Source organism: Phocoena sinus, chromosome 2 (genome assembly GCF_008692025.1).
Source record: "Phocoena sinus isolate mPhoSin1 chromosome 2, mPhoSin1.pri, whole genome shotgun sequence".
Classification (NCBI taxonomy): domain Eukaryota; kingdom Metazoa; phylum Chordata; class Mammalia; order Artiodactyla; family Phocoenidae; genus Phocoena; species Phocoena sinus.
Genome location: NC_045764.1, coordinates 10055722 through 10080212, shown reverse-complemented (window position 1 = coordinate 10080212; position 24491 = coordinate 10055722). Strand labels below are relative to the sequence as shown.

Here is a 24491-nt window from a genome sequence, read left to right as displayed (position 1 = left end):
CCATATGGTTGGACAAGGTCAGAGTCATACTGGTCCTGGACATAAACTGGATCAGGTCCATGCGAGATGAAATCCAACTCTAGGCTGGTCCAAAGGATCCAGTTTGGAGAACAATAAACTCCCCCACCTCTTACCTAAGGTCCATACCAAGTGGACCCAAACTGCCAGGTCGGCCCAAACCAATCCTAAATCCCTGGCACTCACAGACTCATGGAGCGCAGGGGTGCTGGCCTGAACGGTCAGGCATCAGCTGGGTCCTTGGAGTCAACAGGAACCAGTCAGCGAGGGTGGTGGTCTCCAAAGAAATGAATTTCTGAACCCATCAGACCTCTTTAATGCAGCTTGTTCTTAAACACGTTTCAGAGGTTACAAGTCACTGGCTCTGCCAGATCCCGCCTTTGGCTGGGACGATGAGACTGTGTTAACAGGAAAGTGGGCCCATCTTATCTGTATTACAATTGCTTCCTCTAGATGCCAGCTTGGATTAGTCACTGGTAGGCCTGTTCTAAGTTCCTGGGATGAGCAGTAGCTGTTTCTCTAAGCTTCCCCTGAGCACTCCACAAATACCAAAGGAGTTAGGCGTAAAGCCGTGTTGAAAAGTAATCCCCTAGTGTGTCCTGTTGTCAGTTAAATAGTTCCAGTCCAAGGCTGTTGTGTTGTTTTTCCCCAAGTCCAGATCCTGGGCTTCCAAGAGCTGGAAACTAAAAGACCTCTGTGATAATGTTCACCCATTACAGACAGATGAGCCATTTATCCCCAAAGGAGAAATCTAATAAGCTTTGCAGAGTGACAGGCTAACAAAGCATCTGTGTGCCCCTCAAGAGACTGTCATCCGTTTGTCCAACAGATACTCATTGAGCACCTACCCTATTCGTTCTATAATGGGGGGTACACTGGTGAACAAAAGTGGGGTCTGGAAATGACAAATTTACCTGATGGGCAGGGACTAAGCAGGCATCCTGGCAGTGGGATGTGTCTCTGATGACGCTTCTTATCCACAAGAAAAGGATAGGCAGCCCTCCGGTCATTAATGACTTCCATAATTACTCCTCTGAGCGACAGAGGCAAATTTTCCCCTCGAGTAATCAAAATAATTGCCTGGGGAATGGAGGCTCGGAAGGAAAGGGATTGTGCCATGGAGAGCGGTGATGGCGAAATGGAACAAAAGCACCTGACGAAGAGAGCATTAGAGGAGAGATAATTGCCAGGAAAGCCTCTAGGAACACAGTCTTATGTCAGGAAAGTGCTGGCGCAGAGCTGAGACCGAAGGGCAGAAAGGCCACCAGTGTCCAGAGAGATTCGTCCCCGCATCTCACCTGAGAGCTCGCCCACCTTTCTCAGCCTGCTAAGCCTTCTTCTTCTTCTCTCACTTAGGGGACCACCGGGTTTGAAGCACATATTGATAAGTGTTTGGAGCTGGCGGAGTATTTATACAATATCATCAAAAACCGAGAAGGTTATGAAATGGTGTTTGATGGAAAGGTATGTATCCCGATTTCTACAATCCTCCAAAGTTTAGTCCATTCCAATTCTTATCACTAGTAGTTTTTGATGTTAAGAATGTACTGTCCAGGTAAGTGGGACCATTACAAAGGAGAAGCAGGGGTGAGAGGGTAAAACTCAAACTCACAAAAAATAACTCTGTATAATGGTGTGAAAATCAGGCACTCCAAAGGTGATTACAAATGTGAAAAGCAGGATTGTATCTGGAAGCTGCAGAATAGATTTGAAATGTCCTTGGAATTTTCAAACGTGCCAGTTTGGGCGGAGCGTGAATCTTACTTTCCTTTTCGTAGCCGCAGCACACAAACGTCTGCTTCTGGTATGTACCTCCGAGTTTGCGTGTTCTAGACAACAATGAAGAGAGAATGAGCCGTCTCTCTAAGGTAAGGACGCGAGCTCCTCTGATCTGTACCTCGGTGTATGTAATGGACCTTTCACGTGCATGTCATCCTTATGACAGATGTGCATGTCTTTAGGAGAAATCCATCCTCAGCCTTTGTCAATTCAGTAATTCAGAATTAGAAATGAAAACATTAGAACACATAAAATATTAAGGTTAACTTTTGTTCGCTTGCGTCAATAGTTTTTCAGAGTTTCAGAAAAGTTTCTTACGAAGTGCGAAACCCTTAAAACACAATGTCCAGGGACCAGTAAAATCTACACACACACACACACGCACGCACACACAATCCCAGACGGAAAAGCGCTAAGGTGAAATAAATCTTCTGCACTGTCCCATATGGTAGAATAGCTACATGTAGTTATTTAAATCTAAATCAATTAAAATTAAATTCAACTCAAGATTCACTTCTCAGTCACATTAGACACATTTTAACTTGTGACTCGAGACTAATATATCAGATTGTGCAGACAGAAAACATCTGTGTGGTTACATAAAGCTCTCTTGGTCAGTACTGACATACACCCAAAATGGGAGGAAATGTGGAGTCTTCTGGGCCACAAGAGAAGTTAAATTCTGGACATAACAAGGCAATGGAATTACTCTTTGTGGCCTCTTGCCCACTACAGGGCTCAGCATACAATAGGCACTCAAAAATGTTTGTTGAACTAACATGCCATTTACATATTCCAGAATAGGGAAGGGAAACACACTTAGGAAACCTACTAGTGGATCACAGACGTCTTCCCAGTGCATACTTTGGCTTGAAGACAGATATATAGGTAACAAGTGGTTATCACTAAAACGAGCCCAGCCACAGCTTCATGAGGGAGGGAAAGACGAGAATCCGGTTGGTGCATTTTCTGCTCCAGTCAGGACTGTGAGTGCGCAGATGGCCCACTGTCACTGAGGCAAAGTGGACACAGAAGGCCTGGGGCACCATGGGCACAGGACCACCATGGGGACGGGACCACATACAAACGCATTAGACCAAGGCAGGAGGCAAGGAGGTGTCCTGCAGGTGTTCATCAGACAAGAGCCCCAGGCGGCATACCGTAAGTCCCCTACACACGAACCTTCAAGTTGTGAACTTTCAAAGATGCGAACGTGCATTCCATCGTCAGGTGTGAGTGAAATTGCAGCTGGCCCTCCGTCTCCTATTGCTGACGATCCTTCAGCTCTACCACCTCCCACCTCCTCTCCCTCCTCCAGTCAGTAACTCTTCTTGCCTGTTCACTCAGTGCCAGCCCCTGTGTGCCAGCTGTCGTACGGTACTACTATACTTTTCAAGGGACTGTACTGTAAGATTAAACATGTTTTCTTTATTTTTTGTGTTTGTTTTTTATGTATTATTTGTATGAAAAGTATTATAAACCTATTACAGTACAGTACTATATAGCTGATTGTGTTAGTTGGGTACCTAGGCTAACCTTGCTGGACTTAACGAACAAATTGGACTTACAAATGTGGTCTCGGAATGGCACTCGTTCGTATGTAGGGGACTTACTGTGTTGGTCACCTCTTGTATTTCTGGTTCTTTTTCTTCTTCATCATCTTCTTGAATTTTAATTTTTACTATATTTGATCATTATCTGCATCTCTTCTATCAGCTTTTATCCTATACTGACTGATGGCCTTTCAGAAGGTCAACAGTGGATTTAAAAGTACATTGGTAAGGAGAGACAAGATAGGGGTAGGGAAGTAAAGAAGTACTAACTACTATGTATAAAATAATAAGCTACAAGGATATATTGTACAGCACAGGGAATAGAGCCGATATTTTATAATAACTATAAATGGAGTATAACCTTTAAAAATTGTGAATCACTGAAACATATATTATAAATCAACTATACCTCAATAAAAAATACTAATAAACAATAATAAAAGTTTATAGAAAGTATTACAAAAAGTACATTGGTAGGGCTTCCCTGGTGGCACAGCGGTTGAGAGTCCGCCTGCCGATGCAGGGGACACGGGTTCGTGCCTCGGTCCGGGAAGATCCCACATGCCGCGGAGCGGCTGGGCCCGTGAGCCATGGCCGCTGAGCCTGTGCGTCCGGAGCCTGTGCTCCGCAGCGGCAGAGGCCACAACAGTGAGAGGCCCGCATACCGCAAAAAAAAAAAAAAAAAAAAAAAAGTACATTGGTAAAGAAGTAGATTGGCCTCATATATAAAGTGACTTTTTTAAAGCCTATGTTATTAAATGTAATGGGAAACTTAATTGGTGAGATTTTAATGTTTTCAAATATCTTATTTATGGTTATTCTGCTTTTTGATTTTTCAAAATTTCTCTCAGCCTTCCACGATGTAAAAACAAAAAGGTTTTGTAACACATAGTGAGAAATACATTTCTGTGATACCTTTGTGAGATTATTTCATGATGCTTTAATCTGAGCCCTCTTTGGAGGAAACAAATGTGGATTTAAATTATGGAAGAGTTCCCTGGTTATTATTTTCTAAAGGATTGAAAAAGCTAATGGCACAAAGGATACAATGGTACCCTAAAACTCTTAAGGCATCCCCAAAGAGCTCTTGTTGATTGAGCCTTCAGTGAATTCTTCAACATGCAGCCCCTTTTTTCCTAACTGACTTCCTTTATTCAGCAAAACCAAGAATGTGACCCCCAGAAAAGAGTCTAGAAAAAAATTAAAATGCTATAGACTCGTCAGAATAGTCAGATTCTTATTTTCCTTCTTAACTTGCAAGTAGTGATCATGCAGTGAAGTAGATGTTCCGTGTTCCTGCTAATTTGAGTTCGGCAGCATTTTCTGGAAGCAACCAAAAGCCATATGTATTTAGATGGCTGTGATTTCTGCCAACCCAGCTAGCTTTAGGAACTGGGGGCAGGGGGGGGGTTCAATCTTACTTTCTGCCAAAACCTGTTTGGGATGATGGCTGTTACCGTCAGTCTTTTGACTTCTGATCTGCATTTATTTCAAAAATTGGTGTTGAATGTCCTTAATAATTAATCCCATTCCTGTGTATTCTTACTTGGATTGCCTATGAAAACGAAATCAGAATTTAATTCACTGAGTAAAGCATTATCACTGTTTTATCAGTGCTAAAGAGCAAGCATGATTTATTGCACAAATAAAACTAAGGAACAGTTATGTGATCTTTTTCCTTAAATTCCTGCAGACACATGGATTTGGAATTCTTTTTCTAATCTGGGATTTCTCTTCCCAGGAACACACTGACTTGCCACGCCTCACAGCACAAAGTGATACATTTCATGTCCTTAGGCTAAATTATTCTAGTAGATCCATTTTCAGAACTTAATCCCAGTCTTGAAGTATTTAAATTCTTTTTTATATTTATTCCCCGGCATGAGCCTGACGCCCTGCATACATCGTTAATCCTTTGGGTGAAAGAGGATCAACCCAAAAGGAACATTCCTCCTTACATTACCTCCTTGTGGAATAAGGAAGGAGCAGAAGGGGATGTAAGAATGTGTTCATCTAGAATCAGAAAATCTCAATGTTGGAATCATCATCCACATTCATTTTTAGGTGAGGAAATTAGGTTCAGGATGTGAAGTGAAGGTGAAATGAACATGAAGGTCAAGTCTGGCTTTGGCTTTGGCTTTCATAACTAACAAATAATTGGTCCTGATGGGGAACCATGTTGATTCTTCCCACTGAGTACTTTGAGGATTAAAACCTCATTGCAAACCAATGATTATCTAAGTGTTGATATTCCAAAGTCACACGTTCATAACACCATTCTATTTGAATCTATCCTTCATTTAAAATGAATACAACTGTGATAGAAGGCATAGTTCCCATATTGAACTGAGTTGCTGACTATGAATATCTAACATAAGTCTAAAGCTTCCCTCACATTTACGTTCCTGGTTAGGTGTTTGCAGCAACGAACCTAAAAGATCAATGTTATATTTACAAACTCCAGTGGTGAAATATGTGGACAGATCCTGCATACGGTTGGACATAAGTTAAAACATATGCCTCATCCTAGGAGCTCTTCCTCTTATGCCACTTTTTATAGTCAATAAGGACTCAGGGAGCCCTCCATGTGCACACAGTGCTGTCCTGATAAAAGAAGTGAAGGACACTCCCTGCCTTCCGGGAGCTTACAGCTGAAGTACAAAGATCAAGTGTATTGTCTTATAACTGAGGGGATGATAGGAAATTAGAATATAGACAGAATCTATGGATAAGGATCATGTACTTACAACTTAGAGAAAATATGCTAATGGACTGCAGAAGTCAGGAAAGGCTTCCTAGTGGGTGTAGGACTGTGGTGGAGCCTTGGAATCTGCATAGGGTACAAACTGGAAGTGAAAAGGAGTTCTAAGCAAAGAGAACAAGTGTGACATGGTGCGACTGAGGATCAGTGTGAAGGGGTAAAAATATGTGTGGTACATCCAAGTGATATCGAATAAGTAGGTCTTGTCAGAGCTGCAGATTCATTTGGGTGGGCACTGGATGAGTCCTCAGAGCTGGTGACAAAAGGCATTTGTGCTGAACTGGAGTTTGAACTTAAATTCATATACAATAGAGGACCAAGGGCTGTAATCATCCATCTGGCATAAATGTGGTAAAATCGTGTCTGTGATCTGATTCTGTAATGTTAAATCCTTGTGGGTGCAGCTTTTTGCCTCAGCTGATTCTTCATGATTATTAGGTAATATATTTCAAAACATCTTATAAACTGAGTTAATGCAAAAGGAGAATAAAAAGAAACTAGGAAGCTTTAGGGTCTCAAGAAGGAAAATAGCGTTAGGATCTCAAAAGTCTGCTTATTTTCACACATCACTTGATAGTGAGCCTTACATCTTGGTAAGATGAACCATGTGAAGTCTGTGAGCCATGTATTACTTCCAATGAGGGGGGAAAAAACCCATCCCCCACATGTTGTATTGCCAAATTCTTTAGCCTTGGAACCAACATCAGATTCTTCTTGGTCTCCCAAAACACTAAGTAGAAAGTCAAGATGTCAAGCTCCTAAGAAACAAAAAAACAAAAACTAGGGCTTCCCTGGTGGCGCAGTGGTTGAGAGTCCGCCTGCCGATTCAGGGGACACGAGTTTGTGCCCCGGTCTGGGAAGATCCCACATGCCGCGGAGCCGCTGGGCCCGTGAGCCATGGCCGCTGAGCCTGTGCTCCGCAACGGGAGAGGCCACAGCAGTGAGAGGCCCACGTACCGCAAAAAAAAAAAAAAAAAGATGTCAAGCTCCTGATGGTAGCCTACCACTGATTATTCCTTTTAGCACCTTCGAGATCTTGAAGGTGTTACACTGCTCCAGCCCTCTGATCCCAAGAAAAGTGAGAGGCAGTTCCTTCAAGGGATGACAAATATGGTTCTGATTGTTCAGTTAAAAACTAAAAATGCTACTTGGTATTGGGTCCTTTCATGAAAGGAAGAGTCCCCGGGAGAAACAGTCACCATCGTGGTCTGGTCTCTTCCGCAGGTGGCTCCAGTGATTAAAGCCCGAATGATGGAGTATGGGACCACAATGGTGAGCTACCAGCCCTTGGGAGACAAGGTCAATTTCTTCCGCGTGGTCATCTCAAACCCCGCAGCAACTCACCAAGACATTGACTTCCTGATTGAAGAAATAGAACGCCTTGGACAAGATTTATAATAACCTAGCTCACTAAGCTGTTTCAATTCTCTAGGTAGACAATTAAGTTGTCACACACTGTGTAAATGTACTTGTAGTTTGTTCCAAAGTAAATCTATTTCTGTATTGTGGTGTCAAAGTAGAGTACAGTTTAAAAATCAAAACCAAACATTGCTCCTTTTAAAAATCCTTTCTTAAGTTTAGAATACCTCTCTAATAATTAGTGACAAAAGGCTGTGTTCTAATCACTAAGGAAAAGCTTAAAATTGTTACAAATACTTCCCTTACTTTTAATATAGTGTGCAAATCAAACTTTATTTTCACTTCAGAGTAGTAGGGTTGAATAGTGCCAAATTGCCCCTGAATCATAAAAGGTTCTCTGGGGTGCAGTGAAAAGGATAAAGTAAATATAAAATGTATGCTGACAATAAAAAAAACTCTTGCCTTTTTCATAGTATTAGAAAAAAAAATTCTAATTTACCTATAGCAACATTTCAAATATATTTAAATACATATAATTTTACAAAAGGAAAAAATATATATTAAAAAGAAATCCTATTTTGTAACATATAGATTTTTATTTTATATGGGTTATACAAACTGCAGGGGCAGATATTAAAAACTAAGCCAGATTTTTTTTTTCTCTTTCTTTTAACGGAGGCACAATAAAACACTTAGCAAAGTTATTTTGAAACATAGGCCCACAAAATTCTTAAAAGGTATGATGCCTTCTTTCTGTTCATTTTATGACTTATCACATCTCTAAAGTTAGTATTACAAAACAGACACAAAAGGATACTGCAGGTTCTTTAAAATGATTGGTTAGCTCGACAGTAAGACTTACTTCCCATTTAAGTTTTCCATCCATTGGACCTTAGTAGACCCGCTCAGTAGGCATGACAGCCACGCTTCATCTTAGACTAAATTAGGGTCATCGTCTCTATTCTGCTTTCCAGTTCAGCCTGTTTAGAACAGAAGGTTGATGCTGGTTCTTGAGATATCTTCCCAAACAGTATTCTTTTATTAAGTCATTTGGATTCATTAGAGAAAATAAAAATAAAATCTAATCAGCCCGAGCAGAGGAATGAAACACACTCCAGATGTGGTGAGCCCAGAAAATTAAACTTGGCCTTAGATCTCTGTGTGTGATGTCATCCTGGATGCCACAGTGTCCCTGCCCAGGAAGGAGTCGTTCCCCTCCGGGGTCATTGCTCTTTCCCATTCACTCCCCATTCTGACCCACAAAAGTCTCTCCTGCTAAGCTCCCCGTGACTGGGATTCCCAATAATTAATTTCTACTCCATTAGTGGTTATTTTCCTCTCAGGAAATGAGCTCCTCACCTAGAATTTTGAGACAGCCTCTTAAGACCTCCTTTTATCATCTGTCTCCCATCAAGACCCAAAGTGACCAGACTACGTAGAGATCATATGCTCCTTAGAATTCAAAATAATATTTTAAAAGCATCCTTCTGCCCCTGCAAACCTGATGGAGAGACATGAGCTAACGAGAGCTCCCATAGATATTTATGGGGCACAGACTGTCAGAGTCAGAGGTAGTGGACCCATATATGCAGACTGTGGATGCACATTTAGGAACATTCATCCTTTCTGTATGCCCCAGTCAGAGCAGTGGTCAGGAAGATGGTAGGTGCATGAGGGAGGAAAGAGGACCCCATCCTTCGTCAAATAGAAGAGGCCCCTAATATGACCACGGGATCCAACCACCTGAAAGCTTCCTGAGCTTGCCCCTACATTCTCTCTCCCAGGTTATATATGAAAACGTTGATATTTGAGATGAACATGGCTTTGGGCCCTCTCTGTCTAGGAAGCAAATGGATTCCCTATGACTATTAGAAGAAAACGCTTTATCTGTGCCCCAGAATTTCATGAAGGAACAAGGCTCCCATTCTAGGCTGGGTCTAATGGCCAAGCATTCCTTTCCTTTCTAGAAATTAGCTGTTGAGAAGAAGCACACAACTGCCCACCTATTGGGAGCCTCAGGCCACAGACCCCACCTCAGAGGCAGAGACACTAATATCAAACCCGCCATCCCGCTTGGAGGAGACGGTGAAGCTCAGTGCCCTGATCTGGACAGATCCCTCTCTACTCCAGGATGCTTCTATCTAGGGTTACAGATTCTCTACCAGAAGCGGCTGCTTTTTCACTTGATGGTATGACAGAACTTAAAGGAGGAACATTTGTGCCTGTGTTTGAAGTTCCAGCAAAAGAGTTTTTACCAAGAGCTTGTTTCCCCGACCCCCTGCCCCTTCCAGGTTCGTCCCCAAGTTTGCTGGGAGCCTTCCTCAATCCTATGCAGTGAAAAGCTACCAGCCATAACCCAGGGAAGGAGGTAAATAAAAGCCTGATAAGTCCCGGTAGCTTAATAAATATTCTTTAAAGTAAGTTTGTAATCTACTCAAGAGAAAGGGAGGGAGGAAAGAAGGAAGGAAGGACAGAAGGAAGGAAGGAAGGACGGAAGGAAGGGAGATTGTTTTGAACTTTAGCCAAATTCCCAGTGCCAAAGGCCTTTATGTGGGACCATTCTTTACAAATATTAGAAAAGTTTGGCTTTAGCTTTAATCACAACTGACATGGCCATTTTCATTCAGATAGCAACATTGTGTTTATTATTTTTAAATACTTGGAAAAAAAAGTGTGGTATGTCTCCATTGGAGACATATAAATGGTATTGACTTCCTGAACTGTCTCAAGGACGTGAGGAAAGAAAAGGAAATCAGTTGTGTGTGTAACTGTGTTGCCTTTATTATACCGCTAGTACTGTCTCGTCACCTCAGATGGGGGCTGTGCACTTTAGATCTGAACTTACACTGTTGCAAATCAACATGTTTTGCTGTAAAAGCTTGTACAATATATTATTGATGTGTCTTTTCCTGTGTGGTAGCCGTACTGATTTTCTGAGAACCACGTCCGCACCTGTGCCCATTACCCTCTCACCCGCCCTCTCTCTGCTAAACGGTGTGCCCTGCACCTCAGCTCCCACAGGGAATACCCTCTGCTCCACTCGCTGCTGAGAAATCTCCTTTGAGAACCGTGGGATTTCACAAAATGCAAGGAGGATGCTACTTCAGTGTCTCCAAGAACAGAGGAAACCAGTATGGAGGGTCACAAACAGCCAACGTTGCAGGCGCTGTCCCTGCTAAGACTGGGAGTAGGTGCTACTCCTCAGAATATGGACCAAGAAAGCACGGGTGTAAATATAGCAGCAGGACAAGGAACCCAGGAACCTAACAGCGGGTATCATCTTGCACGTGCCCTCCTGTTTTCAAATGCTAAGTGCAAATGCTGTGTATTGATTAGTTACCTGTGCCAAAGTCCTGTCCCCAGTCAGTGTTTCCAAAGGACATTGACATCTCCCCAGCATCACTCCGTTATTAAGGACAGAAATCAATAAAAACTATAAACACATGGCAACCTGTTCTTCTTACCAAATATAAACTTGTGTATGATCAAAGTATTTTATGTGTTGTTTCTCTAAATCCAAATAAATGTGTAAACGTGGACGTATCTCAGGCTCTGGATGTGTATTTCCGGCTTTGCAGGCCGTGTGAGGGGCTCATTTCTAGGGAATTGCCTGCATCAAAGGCCCTTCACTTGTTACAGAGCTCAGAGCATCTTTGGGTCTTTGCTGGGAAAAAATCTCTTACTCCCACAGTCGCTTCTGCGGCATATTGCTTGACCACTCTGATTTCTCCTTCAGTCAGACCCAGTCTTTAACAAAAAATGTGTGTATTATGGGAAATTTCATGTACACACAGAAGTGGGAAAAATAAGTATAATAACCTCCCATGAAGGCTTCACCCAGCTTCAAAAGTCACTAATTCGGAGCCTGAATCTTGTTTCGTCCATCCTTCCCCCCAATCGTGTCCGCTCAACACCAAATAATTTTCATGTGAATCCATAAAAGATAAAGAATCCTTTTTAACAAGTCCTCAATACAATGATCCCAACTAAAATGATAATAGTAATGCCATAATGATATCAAATATCTCATTGCCTGGATTCTCAGCTCTAAAGCAAAACCCGTGGACCATGGCCGGTGCCCAGGAAGCCCAATGAGGCCCCCATGAATTTCAGGACAGCCGGGACCTAACTGTACGCAACGCCAGTGCTCAATGCAACGCGTATAACGTACGTGCGGGCTATGCGTGAGCCGTAGTGTATCTTCCGTTGTGTCGAGTTTATTGCTGGACCTCTTTGGGTTGTGATTCTGGGAGGTATCACATGTCTGGGGGCTTTCCTCCCATGCTTTTTAGAGGTTAAGAAATGCAGGCAGGTTAAAAGCTATAACGTCACGAGGATTTAACTAGGGGAATGTATCCTGATTTGCCTTATCAGGTCCAGGCTGCCCTATGGGTTTGAGATGCCCTTAAAGGTATTATTCTGGAGTGAAGAGATAGTATTGATACTTCAGGCAGACAAATGGCGGGGGGAGAGCATAAGAGATGAAGTTTCTGGAAATTTTCAATATTGCTTATAGGGGAACTGGTGGACACCAACCAAATATAGAGGGAACAGCTCGACATTCGTGCCTCGGTTTTCATTGTTCCCTCAGGCTGGGAAGAATCTCCCGAAACTCCTCGCATCTTCACGGACGTTGTTATAACAGTAATCTTCACAGATTCTTGTGCGGCTTAAATAAAACGTTAGCAGTTTGCGTGGTGCTTTGTACCCAATAGCGTGCAACAAATCTCGTTCTTGTACTAACGCTGGTAATTGTACGTGAATTCTGTAAACCAGCTCTTGCTGTCGCCTTCGGTGCTCAGCGACCTCTGAATTCCCTGCTTTCTCTTGTCAGCAGTATTCGTACGTAACAGGTTGAGGCTGGAAACGTCCTCTCCTGCGTTTTCCTCTGCTCGCCCAACGTTGATCATAAGCTGGGTCTGTTTCTTATGCTTCTGTGTCATCACCCTTCCTTCCTGGCCGCCCTCTAACCACACACATGCCCTGACAAGACTCTCCAATCTCTGGTGCTCTCCTACAGGTAGAAGGCACTCCATCCATACCGTTACCGGCTCTGCCCCTGGTGTGGGACATGTTCTCCGCCCAGCCCATTTCCTCAGCTGAGAGATGAGGTGGGACTACTTGATCGCCAAAGGAAAGATGTAGGTGGAAGGTGGGTTAAGATGACAGGTTTATAAACCTGGAAGGGTCCTTAGATGCATTAATTATTTCAGCTAACCTTTACTGACAGGTTACCATGTGCCAGATGTTTTCATATATTAATCCAGCGCCTTTATTTTATGAGTGGGACAAAGGAAGCTCAGAGAAGTATAGCCATTATCTAAAGTCAAACTGAATTCATAGCACAAACAGCACATCATGTATCTAATATAAGACATATACACACCCACATACACACATATAACCACACAGATCAAAGTGTGCGCGCACACACACACACACACACATCCATTATAATTTAATGGACTTGGTGGTCCAACAATAAAATTCTAATTTATTTCAGTTATTGACACAAAACAAAAGCAAACACCAGCTCAGTGTTCAAGTTTAAGGAGAACTGGAGGGGCCGAGCCCCTTCAACACCAATAGTGGTGTTACACAAGTATCTTGTGAATACTTGGTTGGTTAACAGGCACACCTGTTGAATTCTACCATGAAATGGAGAGGCTTGGAAAGAGGAAAGGCCAGGGCAGGGAGGCTGGGGAGGCCCTAGGGAGTAACTCTGTGCTCCTGTCACCACCTTTTCAGTTTGCCATTCATTCTGCAACCTGTTCTTCCAGCCCCCAAGGGATTGGTACACTAGCGATTTCCCAGGAAAATGTCAAATAAAAATTGCTCTAAAAGGATAAAATAACTACAAATGGACAGTTTTCTGCCATAAAGAGAACAGATGATTGCATGTGAAAGCAAAGATGGGATAAAACTTTTGACGTGGGGGGCTGAGAGGGTGGATAGAAATAGACCAAAGGCCAAGGAAGTGAATATATCAGAATATATCGGATCACCCCAGATCTGGCCTGCTCCTTCCTGAGCGTGCTATGGCCCTTTCTCACAGCTGGGCTCACCTAGTCCGCTCCCAGAAGCCCAATCCAAGGGAGCTGCTCCCATTTTCATTAGAAGAAAATACTATCCCTGAAAAGCCCTGACTCAGTTTCACCTTTCCCCCAAAGCCTCCCTCACGGGCCCCCAAGTAAATACACCGCGATTCTAAGGGTTTCATCTGTGTCACCTGCCACTCACTGGCATCCCTGTTGCCTTGAAACTGTTCTCCAGCCATTTCTCAGCTGTGAATCTAGTCTTTCTGTTTCACTTTGAGGGCAAAGACAGGTCTTCTGATCACAGGCTTAGAGACCTGCAGAGACTCTGAAAGATCATCCGTCCAAAGTTTTGCAAACTCTGGCCTGAGGACCCAGGGAGAAGGAAGATGTCTCTAGTTTGGAGCAGAATAAGAAGTTCACGATGAGGAAGGGGTTTCGTACAGAGGAAGCCAGTCTCTCATCTCAGATTACGCCCTTGACGCATTTCATTGTTGCTGTCATTCATCAATGCCCTATCATTTCTAAAATGATAGCAATGATATCTTATTTGGCAAGAGAAAGACTTAGCAACCCTGCTAACTGCATTTTTCCTATAAACCACAAATCTGAGAACCACTAATGCCATGAAATCTTTCCAATTCTCCCCACCCCCAAACTCCATCTCTTAGCTTTTAATAAATGTTATTTAAATTGAATGGAAGATTTGTAAGCTAGACTGAAAGCTTTGAAAGACTATGGCTAGTGATGTAGTCTACATGTTGTGAGAAGCTACTGATGCCCCAATAATATTTTCATTTTCAAAGCCACACGCGTCCCAACATCTCCTGGCATTAGACTCCTCGTACTTGCTTGCATTTTATTGCACTTCACCCAGGGAACCCCTTAAAGATATTAGAACCTAAGATCTTTCATGGTGTTTCAAATAAACAAGAACCTTCAAAATTAGCCTTTGATAGATGGAGGAGAAGTTGTGACCCTGAAATATCAAGAGCATCTCTTCATTTCACTCTGTTGGCTTCAGAGGAGAGTGAGTTACAGGCTCTTTCACGATCTAGATGTTACCCAGGCTCCAGTGATTAGAATGGCAATTCTTTTTGTACCTCACACAGTGTTTCCTGGTCCATGATTCAAGCAGATGTACAAATGTGACACCATTTGCCACCGCATGGAAACCGACAATTCTCAGCAACATATATCGAAATGTCCATTGAGGAGAAAAGCACCTGGCTTAACATCTGTCCTTGTTTATTTGAAGAAAACTCTGATCAGAAATGACTTAATAAACTCAGTTCTTTTCTTTATTCTTACCTTCCCAGTTAATTCTTAGTGGAAGTTTGCAGTAGGGGATAGGTAGGGAGATGAGTAGAAGGAGAGAGAAATGAAGCTGCTATTATCATCATTATTATTATTACTACTTACTACTACTATTGTTATTATTTTAGGCTGTGCCGCACGGCATGTGGGATCTCAGTTCCCCGACCAGGGATTGAACCCACACCCCCTAAATTGGGAGCGTGGAGTGTCAACCACTGGACCACCAGGAAGTCCCTAAGCCGCTATTATTGTTTTAATCTCTTCATCCCAAAAGGACATCAGAGAGGGTTTTTTTTTTTTCTTCTGGCCTTCCATGAGCTGCAATTAACACATACCTACATCATGGGTATATGTGAGTATTTTAAGACTAAACGATGAAAGAGATTTGTTTTGACTGTAAAAACAATATTACTCCAATGTAGATGAGATTTTTGAAGACGTCCCCATTCCCATACCTCCCCTGATACTTTTTGCATCTGTAATAGTAAAGAGATTCCAATTCCCATGCTAACCCAAGCAGGATTGAAATTACCTGCCCAGCGTTTACGATAAACCACCACAGGTGTTCATTACAGAAGCAGAGGGGTCCCAGGGAAATTTCTTCCTGTCCTTGACATCCACTGAGGCACCGAGTCTCATTAGCTTCCTTCCCAGAGACTACCATGGCCAAATAAACACAAATTTGATTTAGCAGGTGTTACGAGTGCTTGTGAGTACTGTAATTTCAGGGAGGAGGTGGCCTAAAGGGCTGGGTTTGTGATGCCCAGGGAACCTAGGCTACTGCCAGGAGAGATGGGATCTGTGTGCTCACATTTTCATTCCCCCAACAAGGCAGCTGCTGGAGACATTGCCTGGCCTCAGATGCCAGCGCTGCTACTGATTAGCTCTGTGACCCTGAGCAAATCACTTAACCTCTCTGAACCTCAGTTCCATCTGTAAAGTGAGGACAAAACTAGCACTCACCGCCTAGGATGATAGTGAAGGTTCAGCTGAGAAGAGAACCCGTGCCTGGAACACAGTGAATGTTCAGTATGTGTTCGATATATTTTGATTCTGGCCTGCTGCCTGTAAGGACCAGGCTTCCTAGGCAAGCCCTCCATCCTACTTCGCCCGCCTAGAGAAGACCATCCTGAACACAGAGCAGACGTGGCAGCACGTCTCCGTGTAGAAAGCCATTCTGTGATTCATCCCTGTGGACCGCAGCCTGGGGACTGAGGCGGCCTCCGCCACAGACTCGGCCTTCCCTTTTGCAGAGAAAAGAGACCCAGGAGGACTGGGCAGGGTAGCTGAGGAGAAAGGAAGAACAAGAGGAAGTAAGTTATCTCAGTGGGGATGAATCATCCTGTAGCTATTGGAACCCATTTCCCCAGGGAGCATCCTTGCCTCAGACAGGCACCCAGCAGAGTTACAGCCAATGACACGGGCATCAGCTTTGGCTTCACTGGAATGGCTAACATGTTCACATCCCCAAGCCCTCCCAGCTTCCATTTATACAAGGAGAATGAATCATTGGCCGCACACCACGAGAAGGAAGAGTGACTTGGTCTCCCCAGGCCACTAAAGACTTTCCAGTGCCTCAAAAAGCAAGTAGCAGGGCTTCCCCGGTGGCGCAGTGGTTGAGGGTCCGCCTGCCGATGCAGGGGACGCGGGTTCGTGCCCCGGTCCGGGAAGATCCCACGTGCCGCGGAGCGGCTGGGCCCGTGAGCCATGGCCGCTGAGCCTGCGCGTCCGGAGCCTGTGCTCCGCAAAGGGAGAGGCCACAACAGTGAGAGGCCCGCGTACAGCAAAAAAAGAAAAAGAAAAGAAAAAAAAAAACCACTTCACACCCTTTAGGATGACAATAATTTTTTTAAAAACCCCAGAAAACAACAAGTGTTGGCAAGGATGTGGAAACATTGTAGCCCTTGTGCGTCGCCGGTGGGGATGTAAATGGTTCAGCCTCTGTGGAAGATAGTATGGTGGTTCTTCAAAAGATTAAACATTGATTATGATGTGATCCAGCAGTTCCACTTCTGGGTGTATACCCGAAAGAATGGAAAGCAGAGGCTCGAACAGATGCTCGTACACCAGCGTTCACAGCAACGTTATCCACAGTAGCCGAAAGAGGAAACCCCTCAAATGTCCATCAGTGGGTGATGGATAAACAAAATGTGGTCTGTACCTACGATGGATCATCATTCAGCCTTGAAAAGGAAGGAAATGTTGACACATGCTACGACGTGGGACATTATGCTCAGTGAAAGAAGCCAATCGCGAGAGGACAAGTACGCTGTGATTCCACCCATGTAAGGTACCTGGAGTAGTCACGGCCAGGAGGGGGAAAGTAGAAAGGTGGGTGCCAGGGGCTGGGGGAGGGGAACTGGGGAGTTGTAATAGGTACGGAATTTCAATTTGGGAAGATGAAGAAGTTCTAGAAATAGAGATGGATGGTGGTGATTTCACAGCACGGCGACTGTTCTTAATGCCACAGAACTATACACTGGAAATGGTTAAGTGGTAAATCTTATGTGTATTTTACCATAATGATGAAAACAATAGGTTTATCAACACTGCCTATAAATCTACAATTACCTCAAAAATAAAAAATTAATTTACAAACAACTACAGATGGAAAAAATCGGTTTCTTCCCTTCACACACTTTGTTCTCCTTGTTGGCTCGTTGGTGGTTTGTCGAATGTGTGTTGATGTCACAGTTGGTAGAGTGAGAAATTAACCCGCGGCTCCTAGAACATGTTCCTGCCCCGGAGTCCTAAGGCCCGGCCTCATCCACACGTCCAGTTACGGAGTGTGCCTCTCAGCCCATTTTGCCTCAGACTCGTTGAGGCCTTTGACTTCTTAAAATAAGTGTGATCAGGCCATCAGCGCCTGTTTAAAGCTGAGCTGGGGAGTGCGGTGAACGGCTGGGAGCTGGTTTGCATGTGCTGGCAGGGGTGCAGCAGGAACAAGGCAGGGCACCGGGCGCTGGTGTGCTCGTGCCTTCCAGGTGTACCTCGAAAGGCTTCTAACGTACGCAGAGATTGACATCTGTCCGGCCAACTGGGAGCGGATTGTTCTGGGGGCCATCCTGCTGGCCTCCAAGGCGTGGGACGACCAGGCAGTAGTGGAACGTGGACCACTGCCAGATCCTGAAGGACAGCACGGTGGAGGACATGTGAGTGCGGCCGGGGGCCTCTGCAGAGGAAACCCGACCCTTTCTGGACAGTGCACAGCGTGGAGTGAGTGAATGTGACTGCACGTCTGTTGTGTGCTGGCCGAGAAAGGACACGGTTGCGGATAGGATTTGCAAAAACCTGTATGTCTCACCCTGTGGGTCCCGAACAGGTACTGGTGACACCTTCTGGTTTGTGAAACTGGTCACTGAAACTGTATTCTAGGCGAACCTTCCTTTACCTTCCTGCTCTCCGTCTGCGGTGAGGTTCATCCCAGCTCTGTACACACTGCAAACCGATGACAGGCAGCAGATGGGCTAAAATGTTACCTGTTTCTGTTCAGTTTCAGAGAGAAGGTAAAATTTAACTGCTTTTGTCACATTTTGCAAGTTCACCTGCTTAAAATGAGCGTTCTGTCCCCGAGGTCCCCCTGTGCATCCTGGTCAGGCTGCGTGTTCTCCTCTCTCAGGCCTGAGCTCACACTTAGCGGCATCCTGGGGGCTGGGTGTACAGGAGGCGGGGTCAGATCCTCTCGGGAGAAACGAGCTGTTTTGGAAACACTTAATCAGGTTGAACTTCTTATAGTTCCTTACGGTTTACAGGCCTTTCTGACACAATTCTTGCTAATATTTTTCTGGTCTTGTTTGTCTGGCTTCCTTGAGGAAGCTCTGAGCTGGAGCAGGTTCCACTGTGTCCCATCCACATCCAAGTCCCTGGACTCAGTGACCACTACGGGCTCCTGTTCAGCCTGGCCCCTGCTTCCTCTGGTTGCTGGTTCGCTGGGCACCCCATTTTTGTGCTGCCCTGGGAGCACTTGTTTGTGTTTTTGGGTCTTTTGCCAGAGCCTTTTCCTGCTGCAGACCTGTACGACTCCTTCCTGCATCTGTCATTCTTTATTATGAAAAGTAAGACAAATAGGAAGTTTTTGATAGTAAGAAAAATAAAATAAAAACATAAAAAAATTCTTGATTATATTTCAAGGTGAAAACAGTTGCTAAGATAATTGTCATCCAGACAGTAAGTAGGTTGCTTCCACCTTTCAGCTGCTGTGAGTAACACTGTCGTGAACATGAACACGGGTGTGCAGACACCTCCCTGAGGCCCTGCTCTCTGTTCTTTGGGGTCTGTGCCCAGAAGTGCGATTGCTGCTTGGTGGCTGGTCTTTAAAGTGAGCCCATTTTTCTAGAAAAGCCGACAGGCCATTAGGTGATGAAAACAACTCTCTTTACTCCATTTGCAAGTTGCTAAATGGCATCAGTTCAGTTGGGTTTCTTTACAACGTTGAGCTAAAATATTTCTGAAATGTTTTTTTGTTTATTGACTTGAATTTATTTATTATAGAGCTTTACGTCAGGACTATTTCTTCGTAATTATCCCCTTGAGAGCTGTAAATCCATCAAGCCCGTTTTCTGCATCACTGTTAGTTTTCTGATGGTTTATCACATAACAAGCTGTCTGATGTCCCTGGAGGATGTACTGCTGCCATTTGAAAATTCAAATTTGGGGAATTATTTTATTTTCTAAATCTTGCCTTAGTTTGAAAACACAGCAGCTCTAAAATCTTTATTCCCCCCAAACTTAAACAGAAACATTCAAGAAAACAAATATTCAGAAAGGCTGTTTTTTCCCTAAGGAACCCTGGGAAACCGTCACCTTGTTCAAAACCAGATTCCTCTTGACTTTAATCCTAGTTATACCCTCAACAAGAGACAGTGGTGTCTAGATACCATTTGAGGCAGACTAGTTCTCTTAATGTTTATACTAAAAGCAAGGTTTTCTTCCTGGCATTGGAGAATGGGATCTGCAGTGGCGCCTCTTGGCCACAGGGCGGCAGTCGGTCCACAGGCAGCTCCCAGGTCGTCCAGGAGAGAGCGCTTCTGCCTTAGCGGTATTTTTGACACACCTTGTTAAAATCTTATCTGAGTTCCAGTATTTCACAGGATGACCTCTTAAGTCTCACGTAAAGGAGGCATAAATACAAGTCATTAAAAGTGTAAAGTTTAGCACAACACACATTTGGGGCTTTACCTCTTTCTCGAAGCTGCATCGAAGCAGCCCCTCCGATTAAATGACTGGATGCGACGTCGTGGTCTCTCCCTCGAGGCGTTCAGGCCTTCGATAACGACTTGCTGAGGTTTCTCGCTTCTGATCTGCCTGGGAGCTTCCGTCGGGGAACCAGCCACCCTGCTCACCTCCCAGCCTCCCTGCCGCCTTAGTGCTCCCGCCCCCGTGCTCCCGCCCCCGTTGTCATAGCAGCGCTAAACAGGCTGGGACGGCTGGATGGGGCCCCTGACCGGAAGCAGACGGGCTGCCCCGCCCCCCCCGCCAGAAGCAGCCCGCCCCCACCTGGCTCCTCCCCGCCGGAGTTGGTCGCTTCCGGGGCTCAGTTCAGCTCTCACTTCCGGGAAGCCTTCCCTGGATCCCTCCGCCCAGGCTGAGCTTGATCCGCTCCTTTTAGTAACAGGAATTATGGAGCGCTAGGCGCATGTTAGGTGCTGAGCTGGGGCCAGGCTGCACCGTCAAATGTCACGGTTTCTGGCTCCGAGGAGACAAGGCGGGGAGACTGTGATAAAGGACGGAAGTGAGCCCGGGGTGCTGCACGGGGAGGTGGCCCAGGACCAGGGCTCCCAGACAGACCTGTCGCCGAGCACGCTTCCACCCTTTCCTCCCCGCAGTAACTACCGAGAAGTAGGCCTGCAGACTGGGGAAGTTTTCAGATGCATTGTGGCCGCCGTGGTTTGTCTTCATCCAGCTCTAAGTGAGTTGGCGCCCTTATGGACCGGACGCTGTCCTCGAGTGGTTCTCAGCGTGCGAGCAGGCCCAGAAGCAGCTCGCGGGAGTGTTAGGGATGCACGTTTTTGGTCCCACCCAGACCTGCCGGATCAGACGGGTGGGCCTAGCAGGGGGTCCTCACGTGCCCTGCAGCTGATGGGTGTGCGCTGGGGCTGGGGAACCGCCTCCCCTCCCGTGGTCCCGAGGAAGCCAGTCAGCGTGTCCCCACCGTCTCCTCCCGGGAAGGGCGGTCCTCCAGGCTGCTGTCCGCTCTCACTGGACTCCACTTGACAGCTCTCGACTACATCTTCTGCCCCCTGTTTGAGCCGATGGTTCACGCGGAGAGGTGAGGCCAGAGCCTGCCGTGTGTGTGTGTGTGTGTGTGTGTGTGTGTGTGTGTGTGTGCGCGCACGCGCGCACAGACGCGCTCAGTCTCAGTGTCAGGGTCGCCCTGAAGCACTTTCTGGTGATCATCCCAGTTAATCAGGCCTCATCCTTCCGGGCACTGGACCTGGTGGACTTGGCTGTGTCCAGCAGCCTGCCCAGGGGGCCGCGGGTGGGGACGGCGGCTGAGCTGTGCATTTCTGTCTTTCTCTGCAGGAACGAGCTGGAGCGACAGTTCCTCGAATTGCTCCAGTTCAACATCAACGTGCCCTCCAGTGTTTATGCCAAGTATTATTTTGATCTTCGTTCTCTGGCGGAAGCCAACAACCAGAGCTTCCCCTCGAAGGCCCCGAGCAAGGAGAGGGCCCACAAGCTGGAGGTAAGAGGCGTCGGCGCTCCGCGGGTGCTTTGCTGCCAAGGGAGCTGTGCCTTCAGGGTTGTTCTCGCCACTGCGTGTCGTTGTAAAATAATGACGAGGTGCCTTGGATTTCATTTGTACAGCCTCATATTTTTAATAACCTTCTTAATATCAGTTTTAATTTAATGTGCATTGATTCTATTTTTTTATCAAAAAAGTTTTAAACTCCTGTTTTAAAAAAGTGAGCCCACACAAAAAAGTGTTTCCCAGCATGCACTTTTGTAAGGAAAAAGATACCAGATGACCCTATGATTGGGAATCCAAAAAAGGTTTAATTCTGCTTTTATTTTTCATTTTTTCAAAGTATTTTCTTCACAGCCCTGTTAGATCTGGGGCCAGTCCCATTGGTCTTGGCCAGGGTTTCGGGCCGTCACTGTTAAGCTGTGTGACTCTTGTGTCTTATACTTGTGTGTAGCTCAGCTTTGCACTTGCACCTAGCTCTTCCCATCCGACTTTTGACGGCTGAAAGGATGGGGACAGGAAGGATCACAGGTGAGAGTTTCTGCATCTTCATCTCAGCACTGCACGAGACAGGGTTCTCGCCGTGTGACAGCCTGGAAGGCTGTCCTGTCAGTTGTTTTGATGGGAGATTGTCTGTTCATGAAGTTAGTCAACACACCGAGCACCTGTATCTACCAGGCTTTGCCCATAATGGGGATAGATCAGGACCCAAACCCGTGGCCCCTGCCCTTGTAAAGCTGTATTGCTTTGGTCTGGACAATGGTTCTGACATGACGAGAAAGTAGACACATGTCTTTATCACGATTGGGGAATGTGGCAGAGTCTCTGAGCCTGTTTCTGGAGAGAAGAATGTGTAGAAGGTGCTTCTTGAATGTCAGTTCATGGGGCTCTACAGTCATTTAGTTAATGTCATACTTCAGTAATTTTTTAGTATCTTGAAGCTAATGTGATTACTACCAGGAAAATCTAGGAGAAGCAACTAGAAAATGGGTACTAAGAATTCTAATAGATGGCAGGTACAAGATCACTATACCCAAATTGATAGTTTTCCAAGTCACCGGCAATAACCATTAGAGAATATAATGGAGGAAAGGTGCCATTCAAAATTGCAACAAAGTATAAGCAAGGGAAGAACACAAGCATTGTCCTTACGATGTGCCCAGCGCAACTTAAGCACTTAGCATACGTTTTTCTTTCTTTCTTTCTTTTTTAGCATATGTTAACTCATGTAATCTTCGCCGTGGTTTGAGGGCTAGCTGCTATTATTATTCCCAGACAAGAATGCTTAGGTTTGGAGAGGAGAACTGCCTTGCCCTGGGCGCACTCATGAGGTTGTAGAGCCTGGAAGCCAGAGCGTAGAGCTTGTGTTTAAGCACCGCGCTCCAAGGCCTCGCAGTGCCCTTGCTCAGAGAAAAACCTGTCAAGAAAAGTGCTATAGTGTCTGGGTCTTCTCCCCGCCGCAAATTTATTCCAGTCTCAGATCTGCGAGTGTGATCTGTTTGGAGAGGGGGTATTTGCAGATGAGGTCACACTGGATTAGGGTGGGTCCGGAATCCAATACCAGTGTCCTTCTAAGGAGACAGAGACTGGAGACATGGGGACAAGACCACACGGTGACAGCAGAAACTGGAGTGGGAGAGGCAAGGAAGGGGTCTTCCCTGGAGCCTGGAGCGAGCGTGGCCAATGCCTCGATTCCCGACTTGCAGCCTCCAGAGCCGTGAGAAAGCCAAGTTCTGCTGTTGGAAGCCATCCAGCGTGTAGCAATTTGTTGCCGCAGCTCCAGGAACCTCAGAGACGTGCAAAACCTAAATACAGAAAGTGCTCAGTGCTCCTTAAGGGCCGGACAGGATGCACCGTGTTCCTGATGTAAACACGTCCGTCTGCACCCCCTTTCCACTGCCCCCCTCCATCCAGGGGATTCCTGTCACCCAGTCCTGTCCCGACTGAGGACCTTTCTCTGAGCTGTGATTTCTGTCTGGCACGTTTCCCTCCACGGATTTGCGTGAGAAACTCCTCTCATTCCGACGCCCCTCAGATGTCACTTCGTCCCAGAGGCCTGCCGTGGCCACCCCGTGGAAGACAGCCCGCCCTGCCGCCCTCACGGCGAGGACCCGGCATGGCCCTCGGTGTCTCAGCTCCCTGGCCCCATCTTCACATCCCCCCGCACCCCGAGTGTGGCCCCGGAGGGAAGGAGGGAGGTCAGAGAACCAAGACAGAGCCGGCCTTGAGGTTGCGTTAGGGAAAGGAACGTGTGTGGGATCTGGGTACACCTGGAGAAGGAGGGGGTTCCACTCAGGAGTCCTCCCCGTACCCCCTCCCCGTGCATCAGCCCTCTCCCCCTCCCCCGCCCCCCTCCATACCTCCTCTCCCCGCCCCTTCCTCGTGTCTGGGCATTGCTGAGGCCCAGCACTAGGGAGACCTTCCCCTCGGTAGAGATGCACATGCAAACATGAAAGACTTTGGAAGTCAGCCAGGGAAGTCTGAACAGTATCTCAAACGTAGCTTTTCCCCAGAAACAATGCTGCTGCCTCATATTAGGTGCTTCCGACTCACAGAGCTTCTCACCCGCACCCTGGGCAGCTTCCTGATGGGGCAGAGCAGAGCTGGTCCCCACAGTCCCCAGCTGGGCTGGAGTCTGGAAGGGCAGAGTGACTTGGTAAAGGTTGTAGCATCAGCCCCAGCCTGTCTCCAGCTGCCCCTAAAGCCGTCTCATGGGCAGGTCCCACCCGTCACCGGAATCTCCAGAGCCCTTGTCCTTGGCGGGGAGACAGCTGCACCCTTTGAGCCTTTTAAGAAGGCTTAGCAGTACCTACCAGCATGAGCGGCATATAGGACTGTTATTTTTATAGCTGCTAAATCCAGATGCCACGCAAATGGTGGGCCCAGTCGGCTCACAGCATCCTGCGGACTCCAGGCACGGCTGTTTCGAAGTGCTGGCTCGGCTTCCGGTGACGCCTTTCTCATCAGGTCTCAGCTTGAGTGCT

The 24491-nt window shown here is 46.0% G+C and overlaps 1 protein-coding gene and 1 pseudogene across 1 annotated transcript in view; both read left to right on the top strand.

Moving 5' to 3' along the window:
- Positions 1-7532, top strand: part of GAD2 (glutamate decarboxylase 2) — a 65953-nt gene extending 58421 nt beyond the window's left edge. Inside the window, 3 exon segments of the mRNA XM_032622979.1 lie at positions 1375-1482; positions 1797-1886; positions 7336-7532. Of these exon segments, the coding sequence (XP_032478870.1) occupies positions 1375-1482; positions 1797-1886; positions 7336-7509 (372 nt within the window). The 3' untranslated portion in view covers positions 7510-7532.
- A 10021-nt stretch (positions 7533-17553) lies between these two features.
- On the top strand, positions 17554-23454 carry LOC116746829 (annotated as a pseudogene).
- The last annotated feature ends 1037 nt before the right edge of the window (positions 23455-24491 follow it).